Source organism: Oncorhynchus masou, chromosome 1, assembly GCF_036934945.1.
Source record: "Oncorhynchus masou masou isolate Uvic2021 chromosome 1, UVic_Omas_1.1, whole genome shotgun sequence".
Taxonomy (NCBI): Eukaryota; Metazoa; Chordata; class Actinopteri; order Salmoniformes; family Salmonidae; genus Oncorhynchus; species Oncorhynchus masou.
In genome coordinates, this window is record NC_088212.1 from 27,012,134 (window position 1) to 27,027,833 (window position 15,700).

Here is a 15,700-nt window from a genome sequence, read left to right on the forward strand (position 1 = left end):
TCAGTAACTTAATCAAGTGGTGAAGACGTTGTGTATATATCCCTCAGTCACTGTCATTGAGCATGTCTGTACCCTGACCTATCATACTCTTAGAGATGTTTCCATGTAAGCTGTGGTCTTACTACTGATGTTTTGCAGGTCCATTGCTGCGGGCGCTCGTGTCTGTGTTTGCTCCCATCTACTGGACCACAGTGCTGCAGACTGGAGCAGCTAGGAACGGCTACTCACTGACCCAGGGCCTGTTCAGACAGGAGTCCCAACTGGAGTTTGACACAGGTCAGTTAAGAACAGATACAGTTACATTCTGCAAAATAACCTGAATTGTTTTACTCTACTTTAAATGTAGTCCTACAACAGTGTTTGTCTCTACTGAACTGAATTTTCCCTTTAAATCTGTACAGGTGTAAGATCTTAATTGGATCACCCTGTTGTTGCAAGAAATGTTCTTTATAGCAGGAAATACAAACTTGTAGTGTATTGCAAGGTTAAACAGGCTTCTCAAGTGTATAATTTCCACTTTAACCCCCCTAAGGTCGATGTCCGTGCCCCCCTGGATATTGAATTAGCATAATAAAAACAATCCCCATAAAAATCAGTCAGTTTAAGATAAATATTGGATGCGTCTCAATCCACTGCGTCTGCCTATGTCGCACTTCAGCATCTGTGGTGACAGAGCTAGAGCGGTGTCTGTCAGCCCATGAGACATCCCGAAGATCGGTCTTCTCACAAAATCGCCTGTAGCGTCTGTTTGGCCCCTCTATGGAAAGATGAGACTCTCACGAGCATCTTGGGACTCATCTGAAGTCGATACAGCCGATCTACCATCTTCTGTCTGTAGCGTCCGAACAGTTTGGGCTACACACTAACCCCTCTGTGGAAAGGTGAGACCCTCACGAACACGTACATGTCTGTTGTTTTGCACAGGACCCACAAGACTGAAGGTCCAGTTGAAAAAATGAATGGCAGTATATACAGAGACTGTTTAGTGCCAAAAATAAGGGGTTAAATACACGTAAGAATGAAATAACAAATGTTTCCTAATCTTTCTTATATCGCTGTTTCATGCAGTGAATCTGTTAGCAGTAAGACCAAAAATAATGTTTCATCAAATTATTTTTTTTAAATATTTTTTTGTGATACTTCGAGGTGTCTTAAAATACCAAATCAAATAGCAAAATGATCCCTGGAATGACCATCTTAAAACAATTCCATATAGCTTAGTAGAACCCCCGCCCCAGTTTAGACAGGGCTTAGAAACTTGTCAGATTTAATTTGCCCTAACAAAATTTTTTATTAACACCTAAACAAATGTCCATTTAATTAATAATCATCACAGTAATTCACATTTCCTCTTGCTGCAGGATTATTTTCCTGAAATTATAAAGTGGTCTAATTAAGATCCTACGTATGTACGTTGTAAGAGAACCAGCAGAGGGCATATTTCTCCATGACTGCAGTTCATTTTTGTTCACTTGAGAATTCAGATTCCTAGTCCTTTATTGTCCCCAAATTTGTCACAATAATACACAAGAACAGTGAAACACAACAGCAGGTTCTCACAAAAACACAGTGCCTTCAGAAAGTATTCATACCCCTCGACTTATTCCACATTTAGTTGTTACAGCCTCAATTCAAAATTGATTAAATTACTTTTTTTCTCTCACCAATCAACACACAATACCCCATAATGACAAAGTGACAACATGTTTTTAGAAATGCATGCAAAGTTATTGAAAATGAAATACAGAAATATCTAATTTCCGTAAGTATTCACACCCCCGAGTCAATACTTTGTAGAAGCACCTTTGGAAGTGATTACAGCGGTAAATCTCTAAGAGCTGGATTGTGCAACATTTGCCCATTATTCTTTAAAAAATTCTTCAAGCTCAGTCAAATTGGTTGTTGATCGTTGCTGGACAACCATTTTCAGGTCTTGCCATAGATTTTCAAGTAGATTTAAGTCAAAACAGTAACTCGGCCACTCAGGAACATTCACTGTCTTCATGGTAAGCAACTCCAGTGTAGATTTGATCTTGTGTTTTAGGCTATTGTCCTGCTGAAAGGTGAATTCATCTCCCAGTGTCTGGTGGAAAGCAGACAGAACCAGGTTTTCCTATAGGATTTTTGCCTCTGTTTAGCTGCATTCCATTTATTTTTTTATCCTGAAAAACTCCCCAGTCCTTAACTATTACAAGCATATCCATAACATGATGCAGCCACCACTATGCTTGAACATATAGAGAGTGGTAATTAGTAATGTGTCATATTGGATTTGCCTCAAACATAACACTTTGTGTTAAGGATAAAAAGTGAATTGCTTTGCCACATTTTTTTCAGTATTACTTTAGTGCCATGTTGTAAACAGGATGCATGTTTTGGAATATTTTTATTCTGTACATGCTTCCTTCTTTTCACTCTGTCAATTAGGTTAATATTATGGAGTAACTGCAATGTTGTTGATCCATCCTCAGTTTTCTCCTATCACAGCTATTAAACTCTGTAACTGGTTTTAACTGGTTTCCTTCCTCTCCAGCAACTGAGTTAGGAAGGACACCTGTATCTTTACAGCAGTGACTGGGTGTATTGATACGCCATCCAGAGTGTAATGAATAACTTCACAATGCGTAAAGGGATGTTCAATGTCTGTTTTTATTTTATTTTTACCCATCTACAATAGGTGCCCTTTGAGAGGCATTGGAAAACCCTGGTCTTTGTTGTTGAATCTGTGTTTGAAATGCACCGCTCAACTGAGGGACATTACAATTATCTGTATATGTGGGGTACAGAGATGAGGTAATCATTCAAAAATAATGTTAAACACTATTATTGCACACAGAGTGAGTCCATGCAACTTATTATGTGACTTGTTAAGGAAAGTTGTACTTCTGAACTTATTAAGCCTTGCCATAACAAAGGGGTTGAATAGTTATTGACTCAAGACATTCAGCATTTCATTTTTCATTAATTTGTAAACAAAAAAACATTATTTCTCTTTGACCTTATGGGGTATTTTGTGTAGGCCAGTGACCCCCCAAAAATCTCAATTGAATCCATTTTAAATTCAGGCTGTAACCTAGCAAAATGTGGAAAAAGTTGTAAGGATCTCCAGGAGGAGGGGGGTAAAGACCACAACCTCATGAACCAGGGCTTCATGTGCACCATCCTCTACAGACGGACAGGTCCTCTGGTTGGGAGACAGATCTATAGGTTTAGTGTGGAGGGTCTGGTGATTGGCAGATTTGACTTCAGCAATAATAACTACCGGGTCACTAGCATGCATTGACCTTTACCATTATGTTGACGTGTCTGGAAGGATTGAACAGTTTGGGAAATTCAGTTTCATGAACTTCATGAACTTACCTGATTCACATCATGAAGCACAGTAAGATATTTAATGCCAACAGACAAGTGATGGAGGTCCAGTATAAGATCCTGAAGTCTATATGACAAAAGGGGTCTCATCATTATCTGTGAGATCAGGATCAGTGGAGGCTTGGGGGAGGAGCTATAGGAGGGTGGGCTCATTGTAATGGTTTAAATGGAACGGTATCAAAACCGCGTTTGACTCTGTTCCATTTATTCCATTTCAGCCACTACAATAAGCACATCCTCCAATAGCTCATCCCACCAGCCTCCGCTGATCAGGACCGGTGTGAATAACATCACACGCTACTCATACAAGTATGATGCTAATAGTCAGCTTATAGTTACGACCTCAACGGCAACATTAATTGACTGATTCATGGCAACAGTGCCAGATTAATGCCGTTGCGCTATGAATTACAAGACCGCATGACAAGACTCTGAGATATTTAGTGCGAAATGGATGAAGATGGCTTCCTTCGTCTGCGGGACAATGTCATGTTTGATTTCAGCTCCAACTGACAGTGTCGGAGAGGAGTGTTCACTACCGCTATAACGGCCTAGGCAGGACCCGTGAAGGCCCGCAGCTTCAATTCTTCTATTTTGGCCTGACCAAACCGACCAGGGTGACCGACATGTTTGACCTGCAGGGACACCACCTCATCGCCATGGAACTAAGCAGCGGGGAGGAATACTACGTAGCCTGTGATAACTCTGGCACGCCACTGGTCATCTTCAGTAGCCAATGACACATTGTCAAGGAGATGCTCTACACCACTTACAGAGACAATTACCAAGACTCAAACTCTCCTTTTAGCTGCTCATCGGGTTCCAGGGCGGTCTCTATGACCCGCTAACCAATCTGGTGCACCTGGGGAGGAGGGACTATGTATGATGTGGTGGCTGGGAGGTGGACCACTCCCAACCATAACCTGTGGCTGGAGCTCAGCATCAACCCCAAGCCTTTCAACCTCTACTCCTTCATCAACAGCTACGCTACAGATATTAACAGTTGGTTGCAACTGTTTGGGTTTCAGCTCCACAATGTTGTCCCTGGATATCCCAAGCTGGAGGTGGAGAGCATGGAGCAAACCTACGCAATGATTAGGACTCAAACCAAGACACAAGACTGGGACCCTAGTAAGGTTCTGTTGGGTATCCAGCGTGAGTTGCCGAAACACCTGAAGAACTTAATCACTCTGGACCGGCTGCCTATGAGTAAGGTGAGTGGTCAGCTGGGGGTGTGGCATGGCCGGAGGCCCTGCTTCTCTGCCATCTCCTCCATCTTTAGTAAGGACGTCAAGTTTGCCATCAGAGATGATGTCGTCATCTCATCATTGGGGTTACATCAAGGCGGTGGCCCGTTCCTGTAGGTTCATGCTCTACAACATCCGCAGAGTACGCCCCTGCCTCACACAGGAAGCGGCGCAGGTCCTAATCCAGGCACTTGTCATCTCCCGTCTGGATTACTGCAACTCGCTGTTGGCTGGGCTCCCTGCCTGTGCCATTAAACCCCTACAACTCATCCAGAACGCCGCAGCCCGTCTGGTGTTCAACCTTCCCAAGTTCTCTCACGTCACCCCGCTCCTCCGCTCTCTCCACTGGCTTCCAGTTGAAGCTCGCATCCGCTACAAGACCATGGTGCTTGCCTACGGAGCTGTGAGGGGAACGGCACCGCAGTACCTCCAGGCTCTGATCAGGCCCTACACCCAAACAAGGGCACTGCGTTCATCCACCTCTGGCCTGCTCGCCTCCCTACCACTGAGGAAGTACAGTTCCCGCTCAGCCCAGTCAAAACTGTTCGCTGCTCTGGCCCCCAATGGTGGAACAAACTCCCTCACGACGCCAGGACAGCGGAGTCAATCACCACCTTCCGGAGACACCTGAAACCCCACCTCTTCAAGGAATACCTAGGATAGGATAAAGCAATCCTTCTCACCCCCCTTAAATGATTTAGATGCACTATTGTAAAGTGGCTGTTCCACTGATGTCAGAAGGTGAATTCACCAATTTGTAAGTCTCTCTGGATAAGAGCGTCTGCTAAATGACTTAAATGTAAATGTAAATGTAAATGGGTTGCAAGGACAGCCTTCGTGTGGCAGCAGTCCTAAACCACACAGTCTACCTGTCAGGCCTGCACTTCATGGTGGGCATTCTGGATACTCACTACTTCATCATGCCTGACCTGCTGGAGGAGGACCTAGGAGTGGTCGGCCACACCGTAGTGGGTCGCGTTCTGGACAACGGCGCCAATATGACCTTGTCCCAGATGATGACAGTGGTGGGAGCTTCGCTGACATCCAGATGCAAAACAGGACTCACTTCAACACCCACTACGGTGTCACAGAGGAGGAGAAGGAACATATGCTGGAGGAGGCCCGGCACAGAGCGGTGGAGCAGTCCTGGGTCATACAGCACAGGAGGCTGGAGAGAAGGGCTCCAGGCTCTGGACACAAAGGGGATGGTTTCCATGTGTTTGATGACATTCCATTTACTCTGTTACAGCCGCTTCCACTGAACAATGTTGTGATTTGCTCTCACTTCAGTTTATACAGTACATATCTCTCTGTGATCTGTGAAATTGTAGTTTTTTTGTGACTACAAGACTCACTGGCATCTGGGATTTTGCTTATTCCTGCTTATTTGACATTCTGGTGGTACAATGGAATAGATTGTGTGAGTTCAGACAAATGAAATTGTATATAGCAAGTGCTTAATTAATCTCGTTAATCCGATCAATAAAATTGATCGCTGGAGTTACACAGAGCAACGGGGAAAAGTATTCAAGCTGAACCTATACAGTATAATTTACTTTTTAACAAATTGCTGATTGTAAAATATGTCATGTATTATCTGGGTGGAGCTCCTTCCATCTCATAAAGTATTATTTGTATAATTGATTTACTGGACTAGAATGTGGAGCTTGCAGGGCAGACTATAGTGGCCTACACAAAGTGCTAAATCATTGTGTAAATGCTGCAAATAGCTCATCATATTGCAATTCACAGGTATTACATTCATTGTACCTTAATTATCCTGATGCCATTACAAGGCTGTCCTTACCAGTCCCTGTTCAGTTAGACAGACGTGCCCTAGTAATAGAAATATCCGAGCGAGCACGTCAATTGGCAGACAGTACAGAAGATAAGTCTCATTGAGTAATCCAAAAGTCATGAATTAGTTGTAAGAATCAATGGTTTTCATGGTACAAAAAGGTGATAAGCTTGTAAAAAATGTCCAAATCAAATGTAATTGGTCACGTACACATGTTTATCAGATGTTATTACGAGTTCTGACAGTGCAGCAATATCTAACAAGTAATATCTAACAATTCCACAACAAATACCTAATACACACAGATCTAAGTAAAGGAATGGAATAAGATTATATAAAAATATGGATTGGCAATGACAGAGCGGCATAGACTAAGATGCAATAGATAATATAGAATACAGTATATACATGAGATGAGTAATGCAAGATATGTAAACATTATTAAAGTGACTACTGTTCCATGTATTAAAGTGGCCAATGATTTCAAGTCTGTAAGAGGCAGCAGCCTCTAGGTGCTAGTGATGGCTGTTTAACAGTCTGATGGCCTTAAGATAGAAGCTGTTTATCAGTCTCGGTCCCAGCTTTGATACACCTGTACTGACCTCGCCTTCTGGATGGTAGCAGGGTGAACAGGCAGTGGCTTGGGTGGTTGTTGTCCTTGATTTTTTTGGCCTTCCTGTGACATCGGGCGCTGTAGGTGTCATGGTCGGCAGGTAATTAGCCCCCCGTGATCCGTTGTGCAGACCGCACCACCCTCTGAAGAGCCCTGTGGTTGTGGGCGGTGCAGTTGCCGTACCAGGTGGTGATACAGCCCGACAGGATACTCTCAATTGTGCATCTGTAAAAGTTTGAAGGTTTTAGGTGCTAAGCCTAATCTTCTTCAGCCTCCTGAGGTTGAAGAGGCGCTGTTGCGCCTTCTTTACCACACTCTCTGTGTGGGTGGACCATTTTGTAGGACAAGGCACACTTAAAGTTTATCAAGTGGGTAGAAGTATAGACTAATAATCAGGAGCGGGAAGTCAGAGCAAGGTGAAAAGCAGACAGGATGACAAATTCACAATGGGTGTCTTATAAGAGCCTGAGTGTATACTAGTTACTGGTCAAATGTAGTAGATGTGGAGGAGGATTTTTCAAAGAGAAATGCACACAGAGAGAGTAGCTGTTTCCCACAGATAAAATTGACTGGAAACAGCAATGTTTCAATATGTGTATGTATTTGGTCTGTGCTTAATTTACTACAACAAAGTCACATTGTGTTACAGCATTAGTCATTCCCATTCCTATGTGAAAAGTTTGTAAGTGATGCTGTATGCCTCTGTCTAGTATTCCACAGAAATGATCTGAGGAAATTCGATGTGCATAAGAGTACACCGTCTTCACAACAGCTAAAATATTTTCCATGTAGCCCCAGTTAAACAAGCCTTAGTAAAGCAATGGTTTACGCCGGCCTTTGAAACCTCTAAGAATCCTCCTTATTTCCTAAGAGACGTTCATGTATGGGAATGAACTTGAAGTATTTAGTATTTAATTTATTTTTGATTAGAGTATGACATGTTTGGATCCGAAGAAGTTTATAAGGTAAAAATGTTTTCTCGCCATTCACCCTCACGCGTTTCCTATACGCACAATTTGGTTGTATTTTTGTCATTGGGATGTGTATGGTTTGTGTACTGACACGCTTTCATACGTAAATTAAACATTTCGCACTGTGGAAAATACTGAACCAAAAGCATAAAGTGCTGTTGGACGGAGCCAAACACCATATATTCAGTATCACTTTAATACTGTCCAGTTCATCACAAATATAATTCTTTGCAACATTATGTTGTTTTTTACTTTCATTCTCATTGGGTTGTATTGCAAAAAGGAATTGTATAAAGCATAGGCTATATGGTATACTAGGTAACGCTTTACTTGACACCCAGCGTCATAATATATTACGACACGGTCATAATCATGTCATAACAGCTGACAAAACTTGTCATAACGTGACACAATTGCATTATTTTATGTTTTTTTTTTACCTTTACTTAACCAGGTAGGCAGGTTGAGAACAAGTTCTCATTCACAATTGCGACCTGGCCAAGATAAAGCAAAGCAGTTCGACACATACAACAACACAGAGTTACACATGGAGTAAAACAAAACACAGTCAATAATACAGTAGAAAAATAAGTATATATACAATGTTATGGCACCTAAGTGTCAAAACTTATATATAAATATTTTTTTTACCTGCTATTATTGTAATTGTGCACACATCGATGTCAGACCTGCAGCTTACCCCAATGCTCTGTTGCTGATGACTGAGATGAATGCAGGAACAGATTTCAGCAGCAGGACAAGACACCCTCTTTTTGACTGATGACTGATATAAGGGCGTGTACGAGATAGGCCTATCTGGCTTGTATGATTATTAAGGTCATAATGCTTTTTGACAGTGTCAAAGTGTACTTTCTTAGTCCAAGTAAAGTGACACAGGATGTTTTAATGCTTCATGACAGTGTCATAAAGTGTATTTTCTGCAAGTTATTTAAAATATGATGAAAACAACATGACTGTAAAGCATTCATTACATCAAAACAAAGGATTTAAGAGAGCTTTTCAAATGAAAGTTAACTTCTTGGCAGGGACAATTCTAATTTGAATAAATGTGGGTTTGACACTAATGTAGGTGTCATAACCAGCCATAAAATAATGCAATATATATCACAACAGATATGTTATGGCCATGTTATGTCAGCTGTTATGACACATGACATAGTTATGATCGTGTGATAAGGTGTTATGACACTGGGTGTCAAGTAAAGTATTCACGAATACGGTATAACATATTTTGTGTAAATGAATTGATAGTACTCCCTATAATTGATAATGCTCTGCCCATTGGTCATATTGATGATATTCTCTTAGTTGGCTAAATGAGTCTGAGAGCGAAGAGGGTGTGATTGCTAATATACATTTCTGTTTTACGGGATACTGTGTACTCTGATGGTATCAAAACACTTGACTGCATTTTCTACTCTGGACTTTGACTAAGAGGCATGTCTTTTCTGTGAGTGCTCCAGGAAGTGGGTGTAAGTAATGTGAAGTTAATATTTTGGGTGTGGAAAGTTCATGTTCAAAACAAGTTTATTTTTAATTTGTATAATTCCATGCTGTATCTGAACATTCTGTTTGTGTGTGTGTGTAACCAGGAGAGAGCCTTCGGGTAACACATGTAGCCAGAGGTCTGGACTCGGAGGGGGTTCTCCTAATGGACATCGTTATCAATGGCTTTGTCCCTCCAACATTATCAACCTCCCATCTCAATCTGCAGGTGTGTAATGACTAACACTCTCATCCTAAAGCCAGCTCAAGTCCCTGACCGTGACTAACCATGACACTCTATCTCTAATATGATGATTGCTTTGTGTCCTGGAGGAGTTTGATGAGTCATACGTGCAGACGGGACCAGGACAGCTGTACTCGTGGTCGTCCCAGGCACATCAGAGAGCAGGCGGTCCCATGGTGCTGCGCTGTAACCACTCCATCATCTACGAGGGCCGAGAGGAGCGCCAGGGGCCCCTGTTGCAGCTGCTTAAGGTGTCCCAGATGAGTGGCATCTACAGCATATTCACTCTCAGTCTGGACTTCCAGATGACAGCCTCACTTCTCCTACCAGGTCAGTGCAAACACAAGACAGACAAACACTTGACTTTAAACTGATGTACTGTAGCAAACATGTTGCATTTTTGTCATTGTAGTTGTTTAAATGTAAGTTGCAATTGCTCTGTTCATAGACTTAAGGTGGTGCTCTGTATTTTTAGATGGTGATGGAGAAACATGCCCGAAAGGTTTTGTCCTGGATACAGCCTCTTACTGTGCTGGTATGTTTTTGTAGACTTTTGCCTTCTGTGATTTAAAATAAAAAATGATCTAAAAAAAACAAACAATGTTTGTTGAAATGAAAATAATCCAAATACTTCATATTTTGTATTGCAGTGTAATTATAATGTATTACAACAATACAATTACAAAGTATTACAATACAATGAACTCATGCAGAAAATCTTAATAAACTGTAACTGTTGAATTGTTAGATGAGGATGAATGTGCTGCAGAATCGCCCTGCTCTCATTCCTGCAACAATGTGATGGGTGGCTTTTCCTGTGCCTGTCCCTCCGGCTTCACCATCTCTCCAAAGACCAACACATGCCAAGGTCAGCCACAGGAAATACTCTCACTGATTGCTGTACACTTTATCATACCATTTTATGTCTCCTATTTAGATACGTAATTACAATAGGTGATCTGTCTGTATATGCCTCTGGTATCGTGTTGATTGGTAAGCTGTATTTAGAAGGCAATCTATTGTGACAGATAGAAAAACACAAATATTTACATTCATTTCAATAGTCAGCTAGCTAGTGCACACAATATCTGGTTCTGAGATTATCTGAACTGATGGTATCGCTGTGAATGTATAAACACTGTTATTGTAGACAGTGTTCTTATGTTTCACTTCAAATTTGTGGTACCTCTCTGCAGATATTGATGAATGTGCCCAGGCTTCCCACATGTGCCACTACAACCAGCAGTGTGTGAACACGGTTGGCACGTACCGCTGCCAGGCTAAATGTGGCCCAGGGTTCAAGCCCAGCGCCATGGGAACCAGCTGTGAAGGCAAGTCTATTCGCAACAAATGAAACGTTTATTTAGGATTTCCTTTCAGCCGCTCATCACCTGTATAAGGCATATTAGTAACAGAGGTAGAGCTGTGGTGTGAGTTTCAGATGTGGATGAGTGCCAGGAGTCGTCTCTCTCCCCGTGTCAACAGCAGTGTCTGAACACCCTGGGCTCCTTCCGCTGTGTCTGCAACCCTGGCTACCAGCTCTCTGGGCACCGCTGTCTAGGTCAGTGGCCCCTGCGGCTCACTGATGATATTTTCAACAGAATCAAATGTTTCACACCCGGAAGCAGTAAACTGTAAGTTATGGAAGCAGTTAACTTATGGAATCTCAAACCCTTTATGCTTGTTTGTAAACAGACATCAATGAGTGCAGCAGGAATGTGTGCCCAGCTCACCAGCAGTGCCGCAACACAGAGGGAGGCTACCAGTGTTTCGACAGCTGCCTAGCTGGCATGAGAATGGGAGAGAATGGGGCCTGTGTGGGTATGATGCCATTCATAATTAATGTGTCTGTTACTCTGACTGTTGTTGCAAGCAGGTACAGCTTTGTGCCATGATAATGATGACCCTCACATTAAGCCCTGTGTTTACCAACGTTTTGTCTCACAGATGTGGACGAGTGCCAGGATGGGAGCCACATGTGCCGCTACAGCCAGATGTGTCAGAACACTATTGGGGGGTACGGCTGTGTCTGCCCCAGAGGTTATCGGTCCCAGGGGGTGGGCCGTCCATGCCTGGGTAAGACACTTCATTTTGGCATAGTCATGTTTTACTCCACAACACGATATGCTACTCTCCAATAAAATGTGGTTCTAAGTAGTGTCTGAGTCTTGTTTTGCCTTTCAGACGTTGATGAGTGCCTACAGACGCCGAGTCCCTGTGCCCACCAGTGCCGTAACGTGCCAGGCAGCTTCCGGTGCCTCTGCCCACCAGGCACTGTGTTACTGGGGGATGGGCGCTCCTGTGCTGGCCTAGAGAGAGGACAGGCCTTCTCCAACGGTACCCGCATCAGGGAAAGACTACGCCCACAGCTGGTGTCATCGCTCGGTAGGCCCATCCTGTCACGGCATCATGGGGTATCCCGCATCACCAGACAGAGCTGCCCCATAGGCTACACCAACCGAGATGGCACATGTGTCGGTGAGTGTTGCTCCCCTAAAGTAGAAGTCCCTTTGGAAGCATTTCACCACATAAAGATGTTGTTATTAAATAACCCAAACCACCAAGGGCACTTTGGTTCTGTCATCTAATTGGCATCTGTTTTTTGTGGACAAGAGTGAGAAGAAGTTTCTCATTCTCCTTGAACGTCTGTAAGCAAAGGCCGCAAGCAAGGGACTTTAATCTGATACCACCGGTGCTTACCTCATCATGTCATTGATCTCTGTACAGATGTGGATGAGTGCTTGCTGAGGAAGCCGTGCCAACATGAGTGCCGAAACACAATAGGCAGTTTCCAGTGCCTCTGTCCTACAGGCTACCAGCTCTTACCCAACGGCAGGAGCTGTAAAGGTATGGAGAAAATACACATAACCACCCATCACAACTGGGTTTACATTGCCAAAAACATACACAGGTACTGAGTTTCCTTTCTGATGCTTGCAGACATTGATGAGTGTGCAGTACAAGGCATCCAGTGTGGACACAACCAGATGTGCTTCAACACTCGTGGAGGACATCAGTGTCTGGACACGCCCTGCCCTGCATCCTATCAGAAAGGAGGGAGCCCAGGGTAAGGGGCCTGTTGCAATGTGTGGCTAGTTAGACAGATTGTTTCCTGGGTATTTTTTGTAATATTGTAGTTACCGTAGTTACTTATCACACAACCATAGTCATTTTTTGTGTAGTTAGCTATGTATTTAATAAGTCACCGACATTGATGCCACAAAACCATGAATTAGTTGTTGTGTACAGTATTTATGTATTGTATGTGTCACTGAACTTTAGAGCCAGCTGGCAACAGTATCGGTACCTCTGGAAGTGTAACAGTTGACTCTTCTTTCTCCATGGCAGGACGTGCTACAGACCCTGCTCTTGGGACTGTGCCTCTGGAGGTTCCCCTCTGCTACTGCAGTACAAGCTGCTGACCCTCCCCCTCGGCATCCTAGCCAATCACAACGTGGTGCGCCTGTCGGCCTTCTCTGAGGCGGGGGTGTTGCAGGAGAGAACATCCTTCACCATCCTGGAGCAGGGCAGTGAGGGGGATCCGGCGGCAGGGGGCCAGCTATTTGGCATCAGGGATGAGGCAGGCAGGGGCATCATCTTCACCCTACGGCCCCTGCAGAGACCAGGCCTGGTGCGTCTGAGGGTGCAGGCCACCACCCTCTCCACACAGGGCCGCATCACATACCAAAGCATCTTCATCATCTACATCTCCATCTCTAGATACCCCTACTGAGCCCCCCTCCCCAGCTGCAACGTGGAACTGACTGTGTTTTCCCCTAAGAGGCCCCTGTCCCCTTCCTCAATCTCTGTAGAATCAGGCTCCCGGCCTGTGAGACGTAGGCTCCCGGCCTGTGAGACGTAGGCTCCCGGCCTGTGAGACGTAGGCTCCCGGCCTGTGAGACGTAGCATGCCAACCAAGCCAAGCCAAGAAAGCACTAATCAAGAGACTAAGCAAACAGTATTATCCCTAAGGATTTCACTGATATTTGTACCCTTATCTGTGGTACAATGTAAACTGTATTGAAATGGATCTTAAACTGTGAGGGCATGGTTTAGTCAAAAATCTGTTCTGTTTTGTTGGATTTATCACAATGAACACGCCAAAGATGGTCCTATAGCATTAGAATGGCGTGCAGCTATTTATATTGTGAAAATGCTACAGGTTTGTCAATATTATTTTATCTTGTGTTTTCCTATTCTTTTAAGTCATTGTTGTCACATGAATCAGCTATAAGGTGCTATTCTGAATGTACTGTACTTATGTGTGTTTAAGTTTCCTCGAAGCAGTGAGCCGTGAGCCATATGGTGCTTGTGTTACAAGAACAAACGGATGAGGAAGCATTTCTTCCCCCGGCCTGGACTGAACCATCTTAAGCAGGAAGTAGAAGACCATTTGAGTTTGATTGCTCTCATTGGACTCTGTGCTGAATGGAGTTGGCCTCCACTAGCAGGGCCACAACATCGACATCAGAGAAAATGTCCCTTTCTGCTTAATCACGTTTAGTCTGTAGGCTGTAGTATTCTGATTTAGCCATTCATCTTTCTAAATGTGTTTCAAAATTCCATGGTTAAAAACCATAGAGGGAGGGAAGCAACAAAGACATCGTGCTGAACAACAACTATTTATTGTTTAACCAAAAGCATACTCAGTGTGCACACACACAATGAAGAACCACATTCAGTGGGTGTTTGTGAAACAGGGAAAGAGGAAGCAGACGAATATTAATATAAAAGATGCACAATAGAACTTGTGTGAATTAAACATGCTGAACAAACTCAGCAAAATCATGGCTGCAATAGTGCAGTGTACACTTCTTTAGAATTTCGACTGCACCCTCCCTTCTGTATGATGAATTAACCAACATTTCAGTGTCACTGTATACACATGTAATGCCATCAAATTCATCAAAAAATGTCTATTTTGAAAAATGTGTATTACTGTCTGCTTTGGTCATTGGTAGTAATGCACGTTAAATGTGTTTTAACTGTAAGTCAACCAATGAGAAAATGAAATTAAACCCCCTCCACCTATATTCCAGAGGTTGAAGTTAGGTTTAAATGTAGGTTCTGAATGAAAGGTGAAAAGGTATTTTCCATATGTTAAAATATATATTTTCCAGGACGTTGAAAATTCATATTTTCCAGACATTGAAAATATGTATTTTCTAGATATTGAAATCAGGCTCATTTTTGGTTCTGAATGAAAGTTGGAAATAAGTAATTTATAAACAGCTATGCTATGACCGGACAAAATCTGAACCAAACATAGACATCTATGATTGGTTCAAATTTGGTCCAGACCGGACCAAAAACCAATGTCAGTGGATGTGGAAATCAAGGCCGACTTTCTACCCCCCATAAAGACTGACGGCTACAGTGCTGCATCTGTGGTAAGCCTACCGTTTGTAAAACACACAAAAAAAGATGTCCAAAAGATGGCAGGCTACACCCCAGTAAGCACGAGGTAACATGTCGGCCCACAATGGAATTTTGAATACCGATCCATGTTGTAGTCCCACCGTTTGTAAAACAGGCCGTTGCATTGGCTTTATTAGTCCTGATTTCTGTGACTAATCAACTTGGCCATTTAAACTCTGAATATCAGCAGGGTTGTGGAGGGGTCAAAAAACGGTAACTGAAAATTGGTTACGTTACCAGTAACATTGTAATCGGATTACTGATACTTTTGTAAAACTAGATTACTTTGAGGATGACTTTTAAATTCAGAAAGGATGTTTGCAAAAAAAAGTTCTCAATGACATTCAAATCAGAATTGGAAAAAAAAGGCGCACTTTTAAATTTGTTCCACCTGAGCGAGTGAGCACAAGTCAGAGACCACTATGATGTCACACCAAATGTGTTTGATGGATCGCGGGGAAAAAAGCAGGAATATGCTTTTGTAGGCTACAATCCAAGAAATGTCTTCCAATGGTGCGACTGCTGTCGGCC

The 15,700-nt window shown here is 43.0% G+C and overlaps 1 protein-coding gene across 1 annotated transcript in view; it reads left to right on the forward strand.

Annotated features, from left to right (window-relative positions):
- The window catches only part of hmcn2 (hemicentin 2), a 63,628-nt gene extending 48,699 nt beyond the window's left edge, over positions 1-14,929 (forward strand). Inside the window, 13 exon segments of the mRNA XM_064967104.1 lie at positions 139-276; positions 9,615-9,736; positions 9,841-10,081; positions 10,227-10,286; positions 10,500-10,619; positions 10,948-11,082; positions 11,193-11,312; positions 11,447-11,572; positions 11,699-11,827; positions 11,936-12,229; positions 12,479-12,598; positions 12,692-12,818; positions 13,100-14,929. Coding sequence (XP_064823176.1) covers positions 139-276; positions 9,615-9,736; positions 9,841-10,081; positions 10,227-10,286; positions 10,500-10,619; positions 10,948-11,082; positions 11,193-11,312; positions 11,447-11,572; positions 11,699-11,827; positions 11,936-12,229; positions 12,479-12,598; positions 12,692-12,818; positions 13,100-13,484 — 2,117 coding nt within the window. The 3' untranslated portion in view covers positions 13,485-14,929.
- Positions 14,930-15,700: the final 771 nt, after the last annotated feature.